This window comes from Nuphar pumila, chromosome 7 (assembly GCF_984573655.1).
Source record: "Nuphar pumila chromosome 7, dmNupPumi1.hap1.1, whole genome shotgun sequence".
Classification (NCBI taxonomy): Eukaryota; Viridiplantae; Streptophyta; class Magnoliopsida; order Nymphaeales; family Nymphaeaceae; genus Nuphar; species Nuphar pumila.
In genome coordinates this window covers 127677894-127698610 of record NC_143255.1, presented here as the reverse complement: position 1 = coordinate 127698610, position 20717 = coordinate 127677894, and the positions used below count along the sequence as shown (strand labels likewise).

General features: G+C 37.0%; 1 protein-coding gene across 1 annotated transcript; it reads left to right on the top strand.

Annotated features, from left to right (window-relative positions):
• Positions 1-16851: 16851 nt before the first annotated feature.
• Positions 16852-20621, top strand: LOC149833443 (non-specific lipid transfer protein GPI-anchored 1-like). Its single transcript, XM_090015128.1, has 3 exons — positions 16852-17327; positions 20158-20214; positions 20332-20621. The coding sequence occupies exons 1-3, from the start codon at positions 16994-16996 to the stop codon at positions 20475-20477; spliced, it is 537 nt and encodes a 178-aa protein (XP_089871254.1). The 5' UTR covers positions 16852-16993; the 3' UTR covers positions 20478-20621.
• Positions 20622-20717: the final 96 nt, after the last annotated feature.

Here is a 20717-nt window from a genome sequence, read left to right as displayed (position 1 = left end):
TTTGTACCACTTTCTGATCAACCACTTCTTTTATGACTTTTATAAACAACCCCTTCAAATACTCTGTATTTTATATTTCCCAGATGCATCAACTGCTTTCAAGAATATTGGGTCACTAAGCAAACAAACAATGAAATTGATCAGTGGACGTTCTTGAATATTTGTTCATCCATAAAAATAATAGAAACTCTATTTTGCTCCCATAAATATTTTTTAATCTTCAACAACCTCTCCACATTTGCCCTCTATTCTGCAAAAAGTATGGTTTGTAGTTTTTCTGAGCTTGGAGGCACATGACCACTCAAATTACAATTTGCCAAAGATGTTACTAAATCATTCCAATAAGGATTTCTAGCCGCATTAAATGGGAGTGAACTAGAATAAAAATACCTCTCTACTTTTCTATCCATATCCTTTCTTCCATATGTATTGAATGTTGCATGTATCTTCGTCTACCTCCTACATTGACTTTTCTTTTTTTCAGCATCTTCTTGGTGGCTTCCAAATGACACACTAATTATACAAGAATCACTCATTATCTTTCTTTTCTCATGTTCTTCTTGTATTTTCTTGTATTATCTTCGCATTGTCTCATCAACTTTTCTGCATCCTAAAATGTCATGTCATGGTATCTTCAACAAATAAGCATCCACTCTTGTGTAAGACCCAACAAAACCCTTTTCACATAGCTTGCATCGAAATCTCTTATTCCCACCACTTCCTTCTCCAATTGTTTGCAAGCTTATCTACATGTACCCATAGTGGCCCCACATCATCACTCACACTACAACTATCAATAAAACTAGCAGTAGAACTCATATGTGGGGATGAGTATGATGCAAGTCTTTTCCCTTTATCATCATTTTTATCCTAAAAACACAAAAAATATATATATTAAAATCAATTATGCAGACAATCAAGATTTATAATATTGACTCCAGCTCCCGGCTTCCCCACCAAAAACAGGGAGGGACTCGACCCCTCCCCTGAAATCAAAGGGTGCAGGGTGGGGGGCTCGACCCCTCTCTTGCCGAAAACAGGAAGGGGCTTGGCCCCTCCCCTGAAATTAGAGGGAGCAGGAAGGGGGGCTCGGCCCCTCCCCTGCCGAAAATAGGGAGGGGCTCGGCCCCTTCCCTGAAATCAAAGAGAGCAGGGAGGGGGCTCGGTCCCTCCCCTGTCAACTCAACAAGAGAGCGAGAGGGAGTCGGGGGGCTCGGTCACTCCTCTGTCGACCCAACAAGAGAGCGAGAGGGAGTCAGGGGGCTCGGCCACTCCCCTACCAACCCAACAAGAGAGCGAGAGGGAGCAGGGGGCTCGGCCCCTCCCCTACTGACCCAACAAGGGAGGGAGAGGGTACCTTCGATGAGGGAGCAAAGGATGTGGCGTCGGGCTCCCCTGCGAGACGTCGAGAGGAGAGGAGGTGAGCGAGAGAGCGGAGCTGTGCAGGAGAGGAGAGGATTAAGGCAAAAAAGAATTACCCTAATACTTTTTCACAGCCCCTTTTGATTGGGCAACATTTTATTTTATTTTTATGTTTAAAAATTTGGACAAAAATGACCTAAGGTGCGTTGACCGCACCTAAGGTCATGTTGACTGCATTGGGTGCCACACCCGCATCGCATCGCATCAATGTGCATGCGGCAGCTGCTTTGCCAAGTCCCTGTGACTTAGGTTCCATAGTATCAGTGGAGAAAATTGTCAAAACCTTTTTCAGGAAAAGATTTTGTTTTTTTTAACCCCAGCAAGAAGCTTCCAAACAAGATCTCCACCCCCACCCCGTCTCAAAATTTTGCCCTCCATCCCTGCACGGGTTTTAATTTTAACCTCCATCCTTGTTTCATATCCTCCATCCCATGTTCAAACGGGGCAAAGCGGAGTGAGGTCCCGTTCCCCCCCCCCCCCCCCCACTGTCATCCTTAAAGGAGATCGATTCGTCGAAGAATATTTTAATTATTTTACTAACTAAGATCGGGGGTGGGGTGGGGTGGGGTGGGGCGGGGGAACGCATAAGTCCTTCCCTGTCTCCATCCCCGCACGGGTTTTGATTTTAACCTCCATCCCCGTTTCATGTCCTCCATTCCTGGTCCAAATGGAGCGAGGCGGGGCTCCATTTTTCCTCAAGTCCACTGTCATCCCTATTCTATATGTTGGACCCCCTTTTTCATGGGTTCAGTTCTCGTGGGGATGATCCAATTTATTTTTTGTGGAAAAAGGTGTTGTGACAAGCAAACATTTCTTAAGAGCATGTTTGTATATCGCAAAAACAAAGAGGTTTTCGCGAAAACACATGAAGCATGAAGCATTTTCATGGGCTCCACCATGGTCACGCAAACACTATCCTCTCTTTCTCCTACAGAAAGAGATGACCATTTTCAACGTGATACCCTTCCCCCCTCCTTTTCTGTGAGAAGCCTTCCTGTTTGGGGTGGGGGTGGAGGGGAGGAGCGAGGTTCGATTTTGTTTCAGTTGATGAAGACTTTGCAAAAATCCTCGAGCGGAGTCTTCTTCCATTGCACACAAACAAGCCTTGGGAGGGCATTTGATGGCGCGGAAGTTCTCAGTTTTTATGTGGGGTTCCATTTGCAGGACTCGAGAGGTTTACATTCTTGTTTTGTGTGGGAAAAAGGTGAGCGAAATTTTCACCCAGATAAAGTTCTCTAGCTATAACTTTATCCCCATAGACAAGCACCCCTTAAAGATCAAGCACAGTGTCGTGCTGCCATTTTACCAAAAATAGTGCAGTGCTTTTGGATTTAACAAAAATGGATTAAGCATGTGAAAGATCTTGGAACAGGGTGTTTGTCGTGAAGAACAATAGGAGAAGACTTGAGGGGAGATCCTCGATAGGAATATCGAGATCTCTGTCCTTTTCTGCAGAGGCAGAGGCTGGAGATTTTAACCTTCTCTGGGTAGTCGTTATATAGCCCTAATTGACCCATTGGATTCCCAAACATACTGAGAATCCAATGTGTAATGGGCCCACCAGTATTCTGGTGGTGCATATCTCAATGCCCACTACTCAAGTAGGTCATTGGATTCCATGTGAGACCCATTTAGCCACACTAGATCCGTACCAGGATCCAACATCTCTCACTTGGACATATGGGGCAAACACCCATATTTTATCATAACCAATACATTATATATTGCACTCATGACATTATGAGGTTTTACATACGCTAGTTGAATTTCTCCTTCATGATATATCTCTATCATGAGGCTATTTACAAACTAGGTTGTTTTTTCATCATGTTATAGATTTCAAGTATTCATCATTCACTGAATACTAAGTCATGCAATTTGTAACTAAAAAATGAATACATCATAATGTAGGTCTCATATAGTCATGGGGTTCTTGTGACTCTTTCATGACCTTACCATAGGCATGCACACTAGTGGAGTACTATGAAAATTTATTAATTCATAAATCCATGATTTGCCAAACACAGCAAATACTTCCACTTTTCAAATTTTCACCATAGCTTATACTCATACTTTCCATGTGCATTATCACATTATCACTACCTAATTATTTCATATCAGTATATCAAGATTCAAATAATCATAAATGTGTCTGACCAACACAATTTAGCATTTCATGCATGAAAACAAAATATCCATTCATGCATTTATAAGCATACCATAGGGAGTATTATGATTATTTATTATTATTACAAATAAATATTCTCACATGCATGTGTAAAATTATAATGCAGCTCTCACTTTGCCAATGCATTGTACTTAAGCAATATTTACATTAAGTCACGACATCAGTAGTTTTTTCATACACTAGCTAGACTTTTCTTTCATGATATATCATCATTATGAGAATATTCACATACTAGGTTGATTTTTCATCATAAAGTTAAGTATAAATCTCTATATTCAAATTCAATTTGGATATACACCAGATCCATATCCAAGAGAGTTATCTCATTATCATTTGGATATACCAAACATGATAAGCCAATTCGGAGGCTTTAATCTCTCTCTCTCTCTCTCTCTCTCTCTCTCTCTCTATATATATATATATATATATATATATATATATATATATATCCAAATTTATTGGATTTATAGGATTTCATATCAAAATCCGACTTGAGATGTTATCTATCAAGTCCAACATGATCCATATTAAAATAGAACTCCATACATGCTTAAATAAAACCATGGATATATATATATATATCCAAATTTATTGGATTTATAGGATTTCATATCCAAATCTGACTTGAGATGTTATCTATCAAGTCCAACATGATCCATATTAAAATAAAACTCCATACATGCTTAAATAAAACCATGGATCTTATAGATTTTAACCATAATTCAAATCCATATCCAAAATCATATATTTCAGATACAATTGGATTCATATTAAATAATATTCAGTATTTTACTTATCTAGATCTAACCATGTCAATCCTGAACCTATACAAAATATGTCATTATTAGGCCCAAATATCTGGCTTGATACTAGCCAGATTCAACATAAAACTTGGATCAAATCTAGATCCACAAAATATATTTGACAATATATATATGCATATATATTTGTCTCTAGATCAATTCTGGATCCATATCTCATTTATACTTATTTGGATCCATCACAAAACTTGATCAAACTTGATCGAACTAGATCTATATCCCATATCCAAAAATAACACTCAACTGGATCCAATCATAAATCTAGATCAAACTAGATTCATATCCCATATTTGGGTATCTGAACCCAACACTAGATCCATTCAAGTTCAACAAGATCCAATAACAATGTCTGGATCCAAAACTAATTCAACTGAATTTATACCCAAATAATTTGAACTATCTAGATTCATGCATATTTAACTATATCCATAATATTTTATTGGATCAAGATCTGTGTCACCTTACTAGACCCAAACATCTGGTCTAATACCGATCAGATCCAATCTTGACCTAAATATTATATTTAATAGTTCTTACAATTAAACTTGATCTATATAAAAAAATGAATCAAACCATACTGGATCCAGATATTAACATGAACAGAATATTAATGCATATAATAAAAATATATCTAGACACAATATTTGTGGTTCAAAAAATATCAATGTAGAGATATAAACCAAAGCATAACTAGGTCTAGAAAGTTTTACTGGATCCAACCACTTTGGTAGCCTTTGAGTCCCGGCCTCATTGAGGAGGAGATTGAAGGCCCTCAGGTGGCCGACTTCCAAGGTGAGGTCACTCGTTAGGGCCCCTTCTAGTCGATGATGCATAGCTCGGCTGGGCCCTTGGTGTCGTTAATTTGGTGGACGACACCATGCATCCAACGCTTACAAGGAGGTCACCGATGTTGGTTGCTATTTCTAGAGCTACTAACGTAGGAGCCACTTGCATTTTTTTTATTTATTTTTTCAACAATATACTCTGGTTGGTCTGTTGTCCGATTGTCTGGCGACGACAAAGCTTCTGGATCAGAGAAGTTGTACATATAGATGCCACGGCTGGGGCCTTTGAGGCGCTTGCAGAGGGTGCATGCCCTTAGAAAGTGGGCGGCTCTCCTCCATGTAGTCCCCCGAGTTTCGGCGACCGTTGTTCCTCGGCGATGCGCCAGTGAGGAGGGTTTCTTCACTGCCGCCAATGGCTGTGGGCCTCCCGTTGGCCCTTGCCACCGGCGGAACCTCCAGCTTCAACTCCTCTGCCAAGAACCTTGTCATGCTTGTCGTCGTCCTCGTTAGCGGATGCGGCCTCTTTCTCAACAACAATCAGTGATACCATCTGAGGTTCAGTTCGAGTGAAGGCTAAGTCCACTGTAATGCCTGCACACTCGCAATGAGGCTCTAATGCCAGTGAAAGATCTTGGATCGGGGTGTGCGTCATGAAAAACAATAGGAGAAGAGGAGTGAGTAATTGATTAATGGCCTGCTTTAGGAAGATCCTCAATAGGAATATCGAGATCTCTGTCCTTTTCTGCAGGGGAAGGGGCTGGAGATTTTAACCTCCCCTAGGTAACCGTTATCCAACCCTGACTGGCCCATTGAATTCTCAAACATGCTATGAATCCAATGTGTAATAGGCCCACCAGTATCTTGGTGGTGCATATCTCAATGCCCACTACTCAAGTGGCTCATTGGATTTCATGTGAGACTCATTTGGCCACATTGGATCCGTACCAGGATCCAATAGCATGTTATAGATTTAAAAGATTAAACGAAAAAAAAGTCATCACGACAATGCAAACTTCGTTTACAAACTCATGTCCATTTGGTGATCATTTTCCTTTTCTTGAGTTTATGTGTAACTCTAATTCCAAAGTAAATACAATCTAGTGTCAATGCAATTGGGCGAGACCATAGAAGAGGAGATCTCTATGTAATGGACAACCTTGAGCTATCAAAACATAGTTTATGTAATTTTATGAAAAAATAAAATATAGAAAATTGGCACAAAAGACTAGGACATCCTAGTGTGTCCAAATTATAATTGTTTCCATTTCTTACAAGTTATAAAGAAAAAGATTTTGTGTGTGAAGATTGCATTCTTGAAAAAATGAAATCCTTACCATTCGGACCAATACATTTTATATCTAAAAATCTATTTGAGTTGGTACATTTGGACGTATGGGGACCAGCTCTAGTTGTATCCAAAGGGGGTGTATTCTATTATGTTATATTTGTGGATGACTATAGTAGGCACTCTTGGATATTTTTTCTTAAACAAAAATCAAAAGTATTTGGTTATTTTAAAAAAATTATCACTATACAAAGACTCAATTTAAAACCAATATTCAAATTTTTAGAACTGATTTCGGAGGAGAGTTTGTGTCAAATGAATTCAAAAATTACCTTGGCCTACATGGGATTGTTCATCAAAAATCTTGTCCATACACTCCTCAACAAAATGGACTAGCTGAAATAAAGCATAGACATATCATTGAGACCACTATAACACTTCTTATTTCAAGAAATGTTTCTAAAAAATTTTTGGCCGAAGCCGCCCTTACGACAATTTATATGTTAAATAAAATGCCTTTAAGAAACATTGAAAATGTTTCTTCGATTGAAAGGTTACTTAAAATATCAGCTGATTATAATAACTTAAGTCTTTGGATACAAATGCTTCATTCTTACTAATAAAAATGACAAACTTTCCTCAAAAGTTATCCCTTGTGTCTTTTTAGGCTATGCTGAAAACCAAAAGGGATACAAATGTTATGGCATTGAAAGAAACAAATTGTATATTTCACGAAATGTTACATTTATTGAAAAGGAAAATGGTTTTAGCAAAGAAAAAATCCAAGAGAGTTGTGATTATTCATTTCTTTTTTATCTTATCAACGAACATGAAAAATGTATTTACGATATGCATGAGAGTGAAAATAAAAATACTCATAATGAAAATAAAAATGAAAATATAGATAAAGGTCTTAGTAATGAAGACATACATCATGATAATATACAAACCTATATTTGACGTGCAGAAGATCATCCACCATATGCATTGGAAAGATATTCACAAAATTAAGATGTGGATTCATCTAGTATTTGAAGATCCATAAGAATTTCAAAATCTCCTAGTATATTTGTATCCTATGATTCTTTTGAACCAAGGTATAGATCATGTCTTATGATCATACATTCATATATATAACCAATATCCTACTACGAAGCTAAAAACCATCAAGAGTAGATTAAGGCAATGAATGATGAATTAAAAACATTAAAAAAAATAAAGACCTAAAAAAATTAAAAACATTACCTAAAGTTAAGAAAATCATAGGATGTAGATGGGTCTACAAGGTTAAAACAAATTGGATGGAACATTAGAAAAATATAAAGCTAGACTAGTAGCTAGGGACTACAGTCAAGAATATGGGATATATTATGACGAGACCTTTGCTCTCGTCGCTCAAATGACCACTATCAGAACCCTGATTTCTATAGTGTCAATTAAAAAATGGTCAATCTTTTAAATGGATATAAAAATGCATTTTTAAATGGTAATATGAATGAGGAGGTATACATGGATCCTCCATCAGGTTTAAGTTTAGCACATGAAAAAATTCTTTGGTTGCGTAAAGCATTATATGGTTTGAAACAATCTCCCAAAGCTTGGTATGATAAGTTCAATAGTGTGATGATAAAACTTCATTTTAAATCATGTTATACTGACACTGCAGTGTTTGTTAAGTCTTCAAATGCAAGAATGGTGATATTACTACTTTATGTCGATGACATGATTATCACAGGAGGTGACAAACAGGGAGTAAATCAGATCAAAAATATCCTTAAAGATAACTTTGAGATGACAAATCTTAGTTTTTTACGTTACTTTCTTGGAATAGAAGTGGCTTACTCAACTCGTGGTTATTTTTTGTCACAGACCAAGTGTGCAGCAGAAGTCATAGAATAATCAAGACTTTCAGATGACAAATGAGTTGATACTCCAAAGGTCATTAATGCAAAAATGAAGATAGATAATGGAGAACCTCTGAAGGACCCAACTCTATACAGACAAATGATTGGTGTTTTGTCCTATCTCTCTATTATTCAGCCTGATATTTCTTATGTTATTCATTCTATTAGTCAATTTCAGCATGCTCCCACTACAGTATATATAAGTGCTGTAATGAGAATTATTAGATATATTAAAAATTCTATTAATTATGAATTCTATATTAATAAAAAAGTTTTTTTTAAGATGAAAAAAAGCATTTCATTCATGTCAAAGTTTGAATAACAGTTATACAAACCGAAGAGTCACCAGAAGCACAGTAAAAGTATGAGATACATCTAAACAGCGGCCTTAACCATTTTAAGGTCATCAAAACCCTAGCTAAAGTTTTGGTAATAATAAAAAACTAACCTAAGTTTTGGATAGTGTTAAAAACAAACTTAAATAAGTTTGAAGCTAATTAAAAAAGTACAACCTTCCATCAAAATGGTTGTTAAATACCAACGGGGGGGGGGGGGGCTCTGCTTGTTTTGTAGGAGTTGTTAGTGCAAGTCATCATGTGTTGGGACATTGCAAGTTCAAAACACAATGGTATGTTGTATAACTGGTGAGGGGTTTGCCTGACCCCTGCTTTCCTTTTTAAAAAAAGGTTGTTAAATAGGTGATGTAATTACATTTTTACCGTCAAAAGAGAGTAGTAGCAACAACAACCTTTTTTTTCCTTAAAAAACAGAAAACCCCACAATAATTTTCATCCCTCTCCAACTGACCGCCCAACAACCAATCAAACCCCCCCCCCCCCCCCCCCCCAACAACAACACCACCACCACAGAGAGAGAGAAGTGGATGAGTTTTGGTAAAAAAAAGCTCGGGTAGGTGGAAAGAATAGTGGACATTGGAAGTATGCACATCAAAAAAGAGGGAGAGCTTCAAGAATAAACTAGTACATTTACCCTATTGACTCAACTTGGGGCCTTGGGCTACGGATAACCCAAATCAAATGGCTGGAAAATTGTTTTTATTAATTGTGCAAAGATATAGGTCTATTTTTTTAAAATATTAAAAAGTGCGTTCCTATCATTACCAAAACTTTGTGTTTTCAAAAACTTTCTAATAAAATGGGAAATTTATGTATAGGTACCTAATGCACAAAGAAATTAGATTTAATTGTCTGCCTTTTCAGGCATTTGAAACAGGCACCTTAAGTATTACTAAATTGCTTCGATAACCGCTTCCACCAGTCTCAACAAAGGTTGTCAAACTAGGAAGTGAAAGCGGGAAACGATACGGAAAGCGAAAGTGAGAAGCGAGGCATTTTAAAATTTATAGAAAGCGGAAAGCGAAGTATCAATTTGAAAGCAAAATATAAATAAAAAATGAAGCAATATGGTAACTGAATAGGAATCTAACAAGAAGTAAATAAAAGCTAAAATAAAATTGGTTATTTTATATTTCATGATTTTTTCAATAAAAAAGATTTTTTTGTTAAAATCTAACAATGATGTTTACCAATTTAAAGAAAGTACATGAGAAGTGAGTGAAAGCGTGAGAGAAAATACATGAAAAGTATACAAAAAATATGATAAAAGCATATAAGAAACATATACCATATGTGTGCGAAACATAGAAGAAGCGTGAGAGAATCGAGATTCTCATAAAGTTTCAAAAGCGAGGAGTATATCGCGCTTCCTAAGCAAGTTTTTGGGAAGCATGCTTTCCACCTACCTAAGAAACTTCGGGTAACTCTGGTCTCAACCCAATTAATTATAGTTAACGCTCAAGTCTTGGTGGTAACGGGAAATAACATTTTTTCCATTCCTCTTTCTTTAATAAACCACCCCCAGGATCCAAGGTGTAGTCACGCTGGCTATGCCTGCCGTACTTATGATCACTGTCCTGGCAACATAAAACTTTGTGGGCTTCGGCTTGGAAGCAGATCAAGTCATGCTGAAAATGAGCGTTTTTGCTCATGCTGACATCGTGGCCATCCGATTTGCATTTTAAAAGGATCAAAAGTCAACAAAACCATGTGGCATTCATCCAAAATGCAAACAGACGGCCACGATGTCCGCTTGAGAAAAAATGCTCATTTTCAGCATGACCTGATCTGCTTCCCTTCGGCTTGTGCAAAGGATGACGCCTATGTTCCAACCTCAGGTTTAGACTCTTAACATTACTATTGCAGTTAAAAATATGGGAATTGACTTTGTTTACTCTATGCCGAGTTATGGTTGCGTTGGTGGTAGTTCCCTGAATGTGTGAGCAGATCCTAATAACATCCATGAAAAAAGCATTTCAAATGAAAAATCAAGATCCTTTCCTCCAAGCAAATGGTCATACAGAAGCCCAAAAGAGTGCCGCAAAAGTGCTGGGCACAACCTTAAAAGACAGACAGAAGATGAGTTCCGCTGACCATTCTAAGGTCTAAAATCAACCAACAAAACCATCATTGATTTTTGTAAATATAATGCAACATAGTGATACCCTTCGAAGAAAAGTAGAAGAACCATACACGAATCGTGTAAAACAACTTCTTGAACAGCATGCACAAGAATGACATGAATAGATTTTTGGAAGTATATATATATATATATATATATATATATAGGGAGAGAGAGAGAGAGAGAGAGAGAGAGAGAGAGAGGAATCATTGGAGCAAGTCCCCCACCCTCAACTCTCCGCAGGAGTCCCCTCTGGAATTCCAATTTGAGTTGGGTTGTACAATGGAAAAACTCTAGTGACAAAATTAAGAATATTGGCAGCCAAAAACTCGCGAGAATTTTAAAAAAATTATTTTAAATCTTGTTTTTTTTTTTGCAAAATCTTGATAATAAAAATAATTAAAAATATAAAATTTGTATTTAATAAAATATAAATAAAACATATTTAAAAATAAAATCTACATTTTTTATGATAAATAGCTGATAAAAACATAAATATCGCGTTTAAAACATGATATTTATGTTTTTGAGAAAAAAACTCACAAGAAATCAAAAATATCATAAGAACTTACGGGTTTTAACTTTCGGGTAATTTCTCACGATATTTTTGCAAGAGTTGTCACATGATTGGAGCCTCAACAGTCAGCGCAGGAGCCGTAAGTGAATTGCCAATTTTGGAAGGCTAGGCATGTGAAAAGGTAGGCGGTCAATAAGTTAGGCGTTTACACGCAAATTTTCCCCATCTCCGGTCCATTCTCAGGCAGGTTTGGTTTTTTACCTCCATCTTCGATCCATTTTTCGTTTCATGTCCTTCATCTCCGCCCCAAATGAGGTGGGTTTGAACAGATCCTTGTTTTTCTCCGTTACAGGATTTATAGTCCTTTTTTTTAAAACCCTCAGAAGAAGAGGAGAGAGAAAGGAGACTCGTTTTTAGGATTAGAAAGTATAAACTTAAGGTTAGAAATATTTATATATAGGATTTAAATGTTATTTTATAATATAATAAAGATATATTAGTAATTTTATTAATAGGGTTTGTAGATGGGGGGTGTGTGGTGGGTCAAGAGTAAGTCCATTTTTACTTCCCGCTCCAAACAAAACGGGTTCTTACGGATGACCTTTTTTCCCCTGTCCACTGTCATCCCTAAAAGGGACAATAAAGGCTAGGCTGTAAAGTAACCTCACTGACTCCTATTTATGACTTAATTCATTCCCTTGAAATTTTACTCAAGAACACACTCAACTACTACTACTACTACTACGTACAAATTTATTGATGCCATAATTTGTTTGTCAAAAGGTTACGTAGCTCCCCCCACCTATTAACCAAGGGAATTGAATGCTGGTAAAGGAACATGTTCCAAGATTTTTATAATTAGAGCAACCAATCCAATCCTCTCAAACGCTTGATCCAACTCAGACATCTCATCCTCTCTTAATTTGTATCATAGTCACAAATATCGCCCTAATTTTTTTAAATCTTGCGATATTGTCATGAGATTTTCCAAAACCTATACAATCCTGAAAAAAAATGTGATATTCTTCTTCGTTTTTTGAGAGTATGATTCATAGAAAAGCAGCAAACATGATTGATCTTAAGTACGTTTAAAGGTAAGCTCATGGAGTTTTACCAGTGATTGTAAGTACAACAGGCAGACCCCTACCAGTTATACAATTATACCATTGGGTTTTGAACCTGCACCGCGTCCCAAGGATTTTTTGATGACCAAGGCAAACCCTCACCCACAACAGGGTCACTTAATGGGATAAGGGAAGGATTGTTTTTAGATTTGCCTTATAAGAGAGAGAGAGAGGATCTTTCCGCTAAAGGTGAATCACATGAAACATGACCAACTTTCCAAGAACTCTAATTTTGTAGCCTTATTGGTAAAAGCTACAGAGGCTATAGACTTCGGCAAGGTTAATGCTGAACAAGTTGAGGGAGTAAGATCGAAGCATGCTATGCTTATCTTGGACAGGTTACTGTTAGAGATAACTAGATTTTGTTGATTAGTTTAAATTAGATTAGGCTATGATTTTATTTAGATAGGACAGATTATCTTATCAAAATAAAAGTTCACATAAATTTCTTACTATAAAAGAGATTATAAGGTTCACTTCTTTTCTGATTCAAAAAAAAAAAAAAATCAAGGAGGCCAAACAGGATCTGATCGAAACACCTGTCACTACATTGAGGTAGGTCTGACTAAAGTCTGTGCTGTGTGATCATAAAGTGAAAGGGCTTCATTGCTCTTACCTGTAAACCGTAGCCCTCCCATCTACCTCAAGAAGACCTCATTCAATGTGAAGCATCAAAAACACCACCCAACTACTCATTAAATTCAGCATTAAATAGTTACATCGCGGTGGTTCTCCGACCACCCTTCAGCCCATAAGTTTCATAATAGATCTACTTCCTTGCCCATCAATGGGTCAAAATTCAACAATACTCCCACAATCCACAATGACCAAAACGTCCTTAAAAGACACAACTTATTCCACCATGCGAGATGGACGGCTGACAGTGCTTGGCCACACTGTTAGATCTTCAAATGCTTGTAACATTGATTGATAACATGGTTAAGAGTAACCGTCCATCTCACACTGAGATGATACATGAGGATGCCATAAGGTAACTGCAACTATAATTGTCCTGAGGCGCAGAACTCTCGCTCTTGTGCAGTGCACCACTTCAATTATTCGTACTAGTTGAAGGTTGAGGATAATAAAAATAGACATTAAACTCCCAACACCCGCTATAGACCCGTCCACATTCATCGACAAAGTTGCAAGCCACTTAAAATTTACTATGAGAGTGAAATGCTCTACTTGGTCATCATCCCTCATTAATACATTGGGAAGTACCCCTGTCTCTAGGGGTTGTGTGTTCGCCGTGAAGACAAATTAGCGTGTTCTACAAAGGAATATCTTGGGCCCCGCGATAATTCACATGCCAGTGTTACTCATGATGATTTTATAATAAAATAACATATAAAAAAAGATAAATAACATATAAAAAAGATAAATAACTGTTTAATGAAAATGTTCTTTCATAATATAGATATTCGTTTGACGAAAATGTTCTTCTGTGAATAGCTTTGCACATTCTCGCGAGTTCAAGTTCTCACCTTAATTTTTTGCTTATGTTACAACACATTGCCGCCTTCTTGTTCCTGCCTTGTGTTACAAAATATTTTTTAGTTCGTTTCTACCTCGTGGAGATAACTATAAATCGATCGACTGGTTCGATCATTGGTGAGCGTCATAAGAAGATTTGTCGGCCATCTCTTTTTACCGTCTTCTTTTCTTCTTCATTTTAGTCAGGCAGTATGAAAAAAAGCAATGACGAACAAACATTCCAACAAGTATCATTAAGGCGTCGTGAGTACCTTTTCATGTCATCATACTATTGTTGAAGAACGTATGTCATCGTAAGTGCCATTAAGGCGTTGTTTTGTTATTACAGGTGGATGTTGACTTTTCGACGGTTGAAAAATTAAAGATATTTGTAAGACGCTGGGACTTGTTGACAAGAATACTTGGTTACAGATGTGAGGAAGGGCCTCTACCCCATCTGGTATTGTTCATTCATTCAGTATATGCAATGTAACGCAAATCGCGGTTTTAGTAACATACTATTGATTTGTGAGATATTATTTTATTAGTTAATATCTATTTGTAAGCTATTATACTGAATTATCATATCGATTTGTAATATATTATACGATATGTATATCGATTTGTAAGATATTATGTGTTTTCTAGTATCGATTTGTAAGATATTTATAGTATAATTTTAAAATGTGTGCGTGCGAAATTTACATTGTTGCACTCTTGCAGTGGTGATTTGCGTATTTAAATTGTTGCTCATTTAGCAATTTCTATTGAAATCGTTTCGCAGTGTCGTAGATATGATTAAATCACTGTCACGTGAATCGCTATCGTCAACACACACATACAATAAATCGTTTCTTTTATTGGCATGGTAAATAACAACTTGATGCATAGTATAAGCAAATAACAAATCGTTGTTGCTTTTATACTGTAATTCATTCAATCATTTCTTTGACTTGCTTAACTAATCGGTATCCATTGTTACATACATCTTGAATAAATCATAGTAAATGTATGCACTGGCTAACATAAATTGATATCTTGCTTACGATAGTAGTGAGCTTATCATTTGGTTGCAGTAAAGATGATATCTCAATCATTGGAAAGTTATGAAAAAGTGAACATATGTACTAATGACGCACCTAAAGAAATGAACATGCGTACTAATGATACACATGATAAGAAGGGTGAAGACATTTGATTCACTCTTGACTTGAATGTTCCATCAGAAGAAATGCAATTCGATAATGAGGTAGACGATCATGACATTACACTTGATAAAGGTGCAAGCACTGAAAATGTACATATAAAAATTATTGTAAATAGTGATTATTTTAAGATCGATCGTTGTAATATGTATAATTCACATGTATAAATCGGTGTCTCATCTAGCCTACAAAGCTACAGTTTTGATATCCTTGGTAAATCACCATTGTTCAGTGCTTATACCATTAGTAAAAATCGTTGTTTCATTTAGCCTTCACATATACAAATCGTTGTAAATATAGAATACTTTTTTTCCTTGCAGTGCGATTTTTATTTATGAATGTTAAACGTGTGATGACGATTTGTATAAGGGGTGCTAACTAATATAGCATTTACCGACTTCCCCCATTTGGTAAATCGATAGTATTAAATCGTTTGTAGTTGTAAACCACGCCGATGAGTTATATTTAGTACCTGTGTATGATCGATGTTAAATCGTTATAATTTAATTTTTATACCATTAGTAAATCGCCTTTGTAGTTTTTATCGTGGTTTACTAATGATATAAGAATGACGTCTATGTTATATAAATCATTATACCATGTAGTGTTCTATGGCGATTTACTTGTTATATAAATTGTTATATCATGTAGTGTCCTATCGTGATTTACACAATGACGTTTATGTCGATTACAACTGGATTAAAATTGCACTGTACATTAGTAAAATTACTGTAAAAGTTAGCCTTTTAAACACAGCTTATATGAGTACAATTAGAAGTACAATGTATAGAATTTGTATTTGAATCAAGATAGATGTACATATTTTGTATTTGATTAAACATAAATATTGCGCAAAAAGTTATTCTGTAAATAAATTATATTAAAAGTAAAAAAATGTTGTTTCATCTAACCTTCACATGTACAAATCGTTGTAAATACAGAACGTTTTTTTTTTCTTCCAACATGTTATATAAATCATTATACCATATAGTATCCTATAGTGATTTACACAATGATGTTTATGTCGGAGACAACAATTTGCCTTTGCTACAAATAACAGTTTAACTTATTGATGTGTATAGTAAAAGATTTATTATGTAGCCCATCGACGTGATTTACAACTATATCAATTTACATAGTGTCTTATGTAAATGGATGAAAAACACATATCTACCTGTTACAGTGGATGGTACGTCGTCAAAGGGTGATCCGACGATAGCACAGGAGTTTACTGCTTAGGACAAAAACAGAATGTTTGGACTTTGATTCTTTTTTAGATGAAAGGCATTTTTATTCTTTTTTTGAATCATCGTTTTATAACAAAAATGACATAAAAGGATACTTAGGTCTTTGCAACTGCACCGGACTCCAACACTAAGTGATGCCAATATACACGAGGATACAAGCCCCACGTACTTATATACATCATGTTTGGTGGGTGCGGTGTGTGTGTGTGGGGTGGGGGGGGGAGATGGGCATATAACCTGCTTCGCAACAATAACATCATTTTACCCAGTCTCTCTCTCTCTCTCTCGTCTTTAAATCCTCATCCTCAATGTGTAATCCAGAGAGAGAAAGAGAGAGAGAGGATGCGGGTTCTGCATTTCATCATCCCTCATATTAATATATTGGGAAGTACTCCGGTCTCTAGATTTCTCCTCCCAACAGTAACAGCATTTTACTCTACTGTTCCCCAGTCAAACTCTCTCTCTCTCTCTCTCTCTCTCTCTCTCTCTCTCTCGTCTTTAAATCCTCATCCTCAAAGTGTAATCTAGCGAGAGAGAGAGGATGAGGGGTCTGGTTTTCTTCCTGCTGCTCTTGGCCGTTGTGTGTCTCTCTTCTGCTGATCTCTCAAATGACGAGAAGCAGAAGTGCGAGTTAGAGATCCCAAACCTCATGGACTGCCTTAACTTCGCACAGAAAAGTGCTAATGAGCCCTCCAACAAGTGCTGCGCAGAGCTCACAGGCATAAGGGAGAGGAATGCCGCGTGCATGTGCTACCTCTTGGAGCTGACCGTGAGTGGTACAGGCCCCGTAAAGGACTTAAAGCTCGACAGCAACAGGATGCTCCAGCTCCCCTCCCTCTGCAACCTCAAGAACACCTCCATCACCCTCTGCCCAAGTAAGCCCCTTAGCTCCCTTCGCCTCTTTTTTTTTATGACGAGGAAACCTAACCGAGAACCGGGTCACTTGATGGGGTCGACAGTCACCCCCTGATAGGTCGGATGGGGTCACCAACACCCAAGCCCTTACAGAATCCACCAGTTAAAGGCACCCACCCACCCAGTGGGAGTAGAGTCTAGGATGAAGGAGTCAGCACCTTCTCCTCAAGCCTGCCGCCACTCGGGCTCCCCTCACCTCTTCTAAAACCCTACTTCCATTCTCATCCCTTCATCTCTCAAGATGGGTGGTGGTGCACACTACCATCACTTTCTCACCAGGTTTTCCTCACACAATGTTTATAAAGTGCTGTGTGTGAATCGTGGGAATCAAGTCCCATGCACCGCCGTCCATCTTACGATGAGACAGTCCGTTGCAAGGGTGCAGTATGGTTTTGTTCTTTGGATTCCGTTATCAATCGTTCATTCCTATGGATGAGTGGTACACCACCATCACTTTCCTGCCATTTTCTCACACAATATCCAAACTACTACCTTTGTGTGAAAATCTTGAGTTTGTTACGGTCTCACTCAAGGGAAGCCTCTTTTCTTTGAAAGAACCACTTTCGTGACAAAGTGCTTTCTCAGTGGAGAAGTATGAACCCATTTTGGCAGAAAATCTGCTTTTTGCATATATTATGTCTCACTATATATTTTTCATACACATGTTTGTTTTATCTTTTATAGGAAAGAGACCCTATTTCCTACGAAAGAGAACCTCTTTGGTCATGTTGACCAAATCTGATCCATAGATGTGTTCAACATAGGGATCAACCTTTGGACCGTATTTTTTTTAACATAAAAAAACACGGTTTTTTTTATGAGTAAACATTTAATATATTGGATGCCATTGATTTTTGAACCCTTAGAAAAATGACGCTGGAAAATCATCATTAAAGGACAGATCCCATTTGAACCAAACATGTGCATCACATGAAAGGTCCAATATGAAAATTCCAGTGTTCTTAACTTGTGGGTTTCGAACCCATGAGTAGGATGTTTTAGAACCCAAGAGTGGCCAATATTTTTCCAAAATTTGATGTAGGATTTGGACAACTAAGTATCGTAGTCACAGATATCAGCGATGTTTTCAGAATAACGTCATATTATCGCTGTATTTTTAGCAAAGGATATTATAGGTAAAATATAGTGATATTTTGAAAATATTGCAATATTATCACGAGAATATCACGGTATTATGGTGATATTATCGATTATTGTTATTTATTTCTACATCTTAAATGTGCTTTTCTTCTCTATTTTGCATTTTTCACTTAAACTTTTTATTATATATGTATTTTACTATCTAAACATGATATTTTCTTGTTTTTGTTACTTTTATATATTTTTTATTTTTTAAACACCTAGATTTGTTCAAGATTTATCACCAAACCTATAATATCGTCAAAACTAATCTAACTGAGATATAGCCAATACTGATATTTGTGACTATGGTTGGGATACACACACAAGAACGTCCTGTGTGCCGTTGAGGATGTGCAGCTTCAGAGGCGGTTTCCCATCTCAGTGAGTTGGGAACCACACGAGCAAGTCCAATGGACCGTCCATCTAAGGGTGGAGGCTCGATGCTGAAGGTTCCACAACCTTTTGGTTTCGGGGTTTCTATACAGTGGTATCCCATGTGATAAGCGGGGTCCTGTGTCATCCTGAAGGCCCAGGATCAAATCGCTCTACCATATGGGGCGGCTGTTGTTCTGGTAGGGTCCGCCTAACCTCAGTTTGCCTTTAAAACAAAAAATAGCAAGAACTCCATTTATCTTCTTCGAATAAAACGTTAAAACCCAAAAAAGCAAAATAAACTCTTATATAGAGGAAGACGATGTACAGTGATGCGTGGGCAGTAGATTTTTAAAGCACTTTAAAAACCTGGTTACATGTCAAAATCGCATGACTCAAAACCCATTTGCTACTAAACAAATCATGGACATATCTATAGGGTTCGAACAAAAAAAATGACAAAATATGAAAAATAAGGTACTTTCTACTCAATAATTCCATACCTTCATTAGTACTAAATATAAATATAAATAAATATGGTAAATGTTGGCTTCAATCATTTGCACATACAAACGACTTGAGAAACTTCCATCTTTTCTTAACTTTTTAGTATCTTGGTTAATCTAACTCTGGAAATATTTGGTCATGTCGATCCGACCATCCAAGTGAGCTAGAAATCATAGGTGTGGGTAGTGTTGACCCAATCAGACCTCAAAGATGGATACAGAATGGTCCAAATGCTAGGAACTGGTTCTTGGATCTTGTTTTTTGATGAAAAAATACAATTTTACAAACCAAGAAAATATGGCAGATTCCAAGCAGTTGGTTTTTTAAGGCTCACAAAACCATGCTTATGTGTCCTAATTAATCAGGCAATCCAGGAGATGATTCCCACTAACCAAGCCATGTAGATCACATCTGTGAGGTTATCTTCATAAAAAGAAAAAAATTGAAAAGAAATACTCATTTGTATGTAATGGCGACCAGACCAACAGAGCTATCATTTTAACACATTACTTTTAATTTTTCCAATCATCTAAATGCATAAAAATTTCTACAAAGCATATATAATGTCTTAAAGAATGAAACTGCTCACATGGGCATGTCTACGACTGTTCAACAAACCTGGAGCCACAGGATGCATGTCAAAACTTAAAAGCACCATAAGCAATGCATCTCATTAGGGTTTCCACAAGACTCTAGGAAAACATCTTTTCTAGTGTTACTGTCATTCGTATCAGTGGCATGACTCTCAATTCTCTATATGTTTGACAGAGCTGTTGAACTTATCGCCCAGCTCTCCAGAGTATGCCATTTTCTCCAACGTTACAGGTCAGTTTTTCTCAATGGCTTATGCTCTGCTCAATTTATGCAAATTCCAACATGTGGCAATCTCATTACTCCCTTATAATGTTGTGAAGTTTCCCAAACTGTAATATCTTGGTGTAGGTAATGGAACAAAGGCATCAATACCCGGTGCAGAAATGGCATCACCAAGTTCAGGCGCATATATGTACCGAGCACGTTTCGATGGCTATGCTATTTATGCTGTCTTAGTTGCTGTATTTTTCTCCATCTTTCCAACCTGGCCATGAAGGCAGCAGAAATGAAGCTTTGCTTTTCTCTTACCTTCTGTAGAGGCCAGAGCACCTCCAGATGGTGCCGGTTTATTTGAAAATTGTGTCGTCTTCCAGTGAACTTTTTTTAAGCAACCAAGTTAATGCTACGGGATTGTTTCACTTGATTGTTTGAGAAGATGTGGCTGAGATTATTAAACTTGTTTCTATGGGACTTTCTGTTTTCCAGAGTAATAGTTTTTTGACCTAGGTGTTAGT

What these genes read in the sequence shown, in the direction of transcription:
- LOC149833443 (XM_090015128.1), top strand. Translation starts at nt 16,994, where the DNA reads ATGAGGGGTCTGGTTTTCTTCCTGCTGCTCTTGGCCGTTGTGTGTCTC. An exon ending in CTCCATCACCCTCTGCCCAA is followed by an intron (nt 17,328 to 20,157) that starts GTAAGCCCCTTA and finishes TATGTTTGACAG; the next exon opens with AGCTGTTGAACTTATCGCCC. An exon ending in CATTTTCTCCAACGTTACAG is followed by an intron (nt 20,215 to 20,331) that starts GTCAGTTTTTCT and finishes ATCTTGGTGTAG; the next exon opens with GTAATGGAACAAAGGCATCA.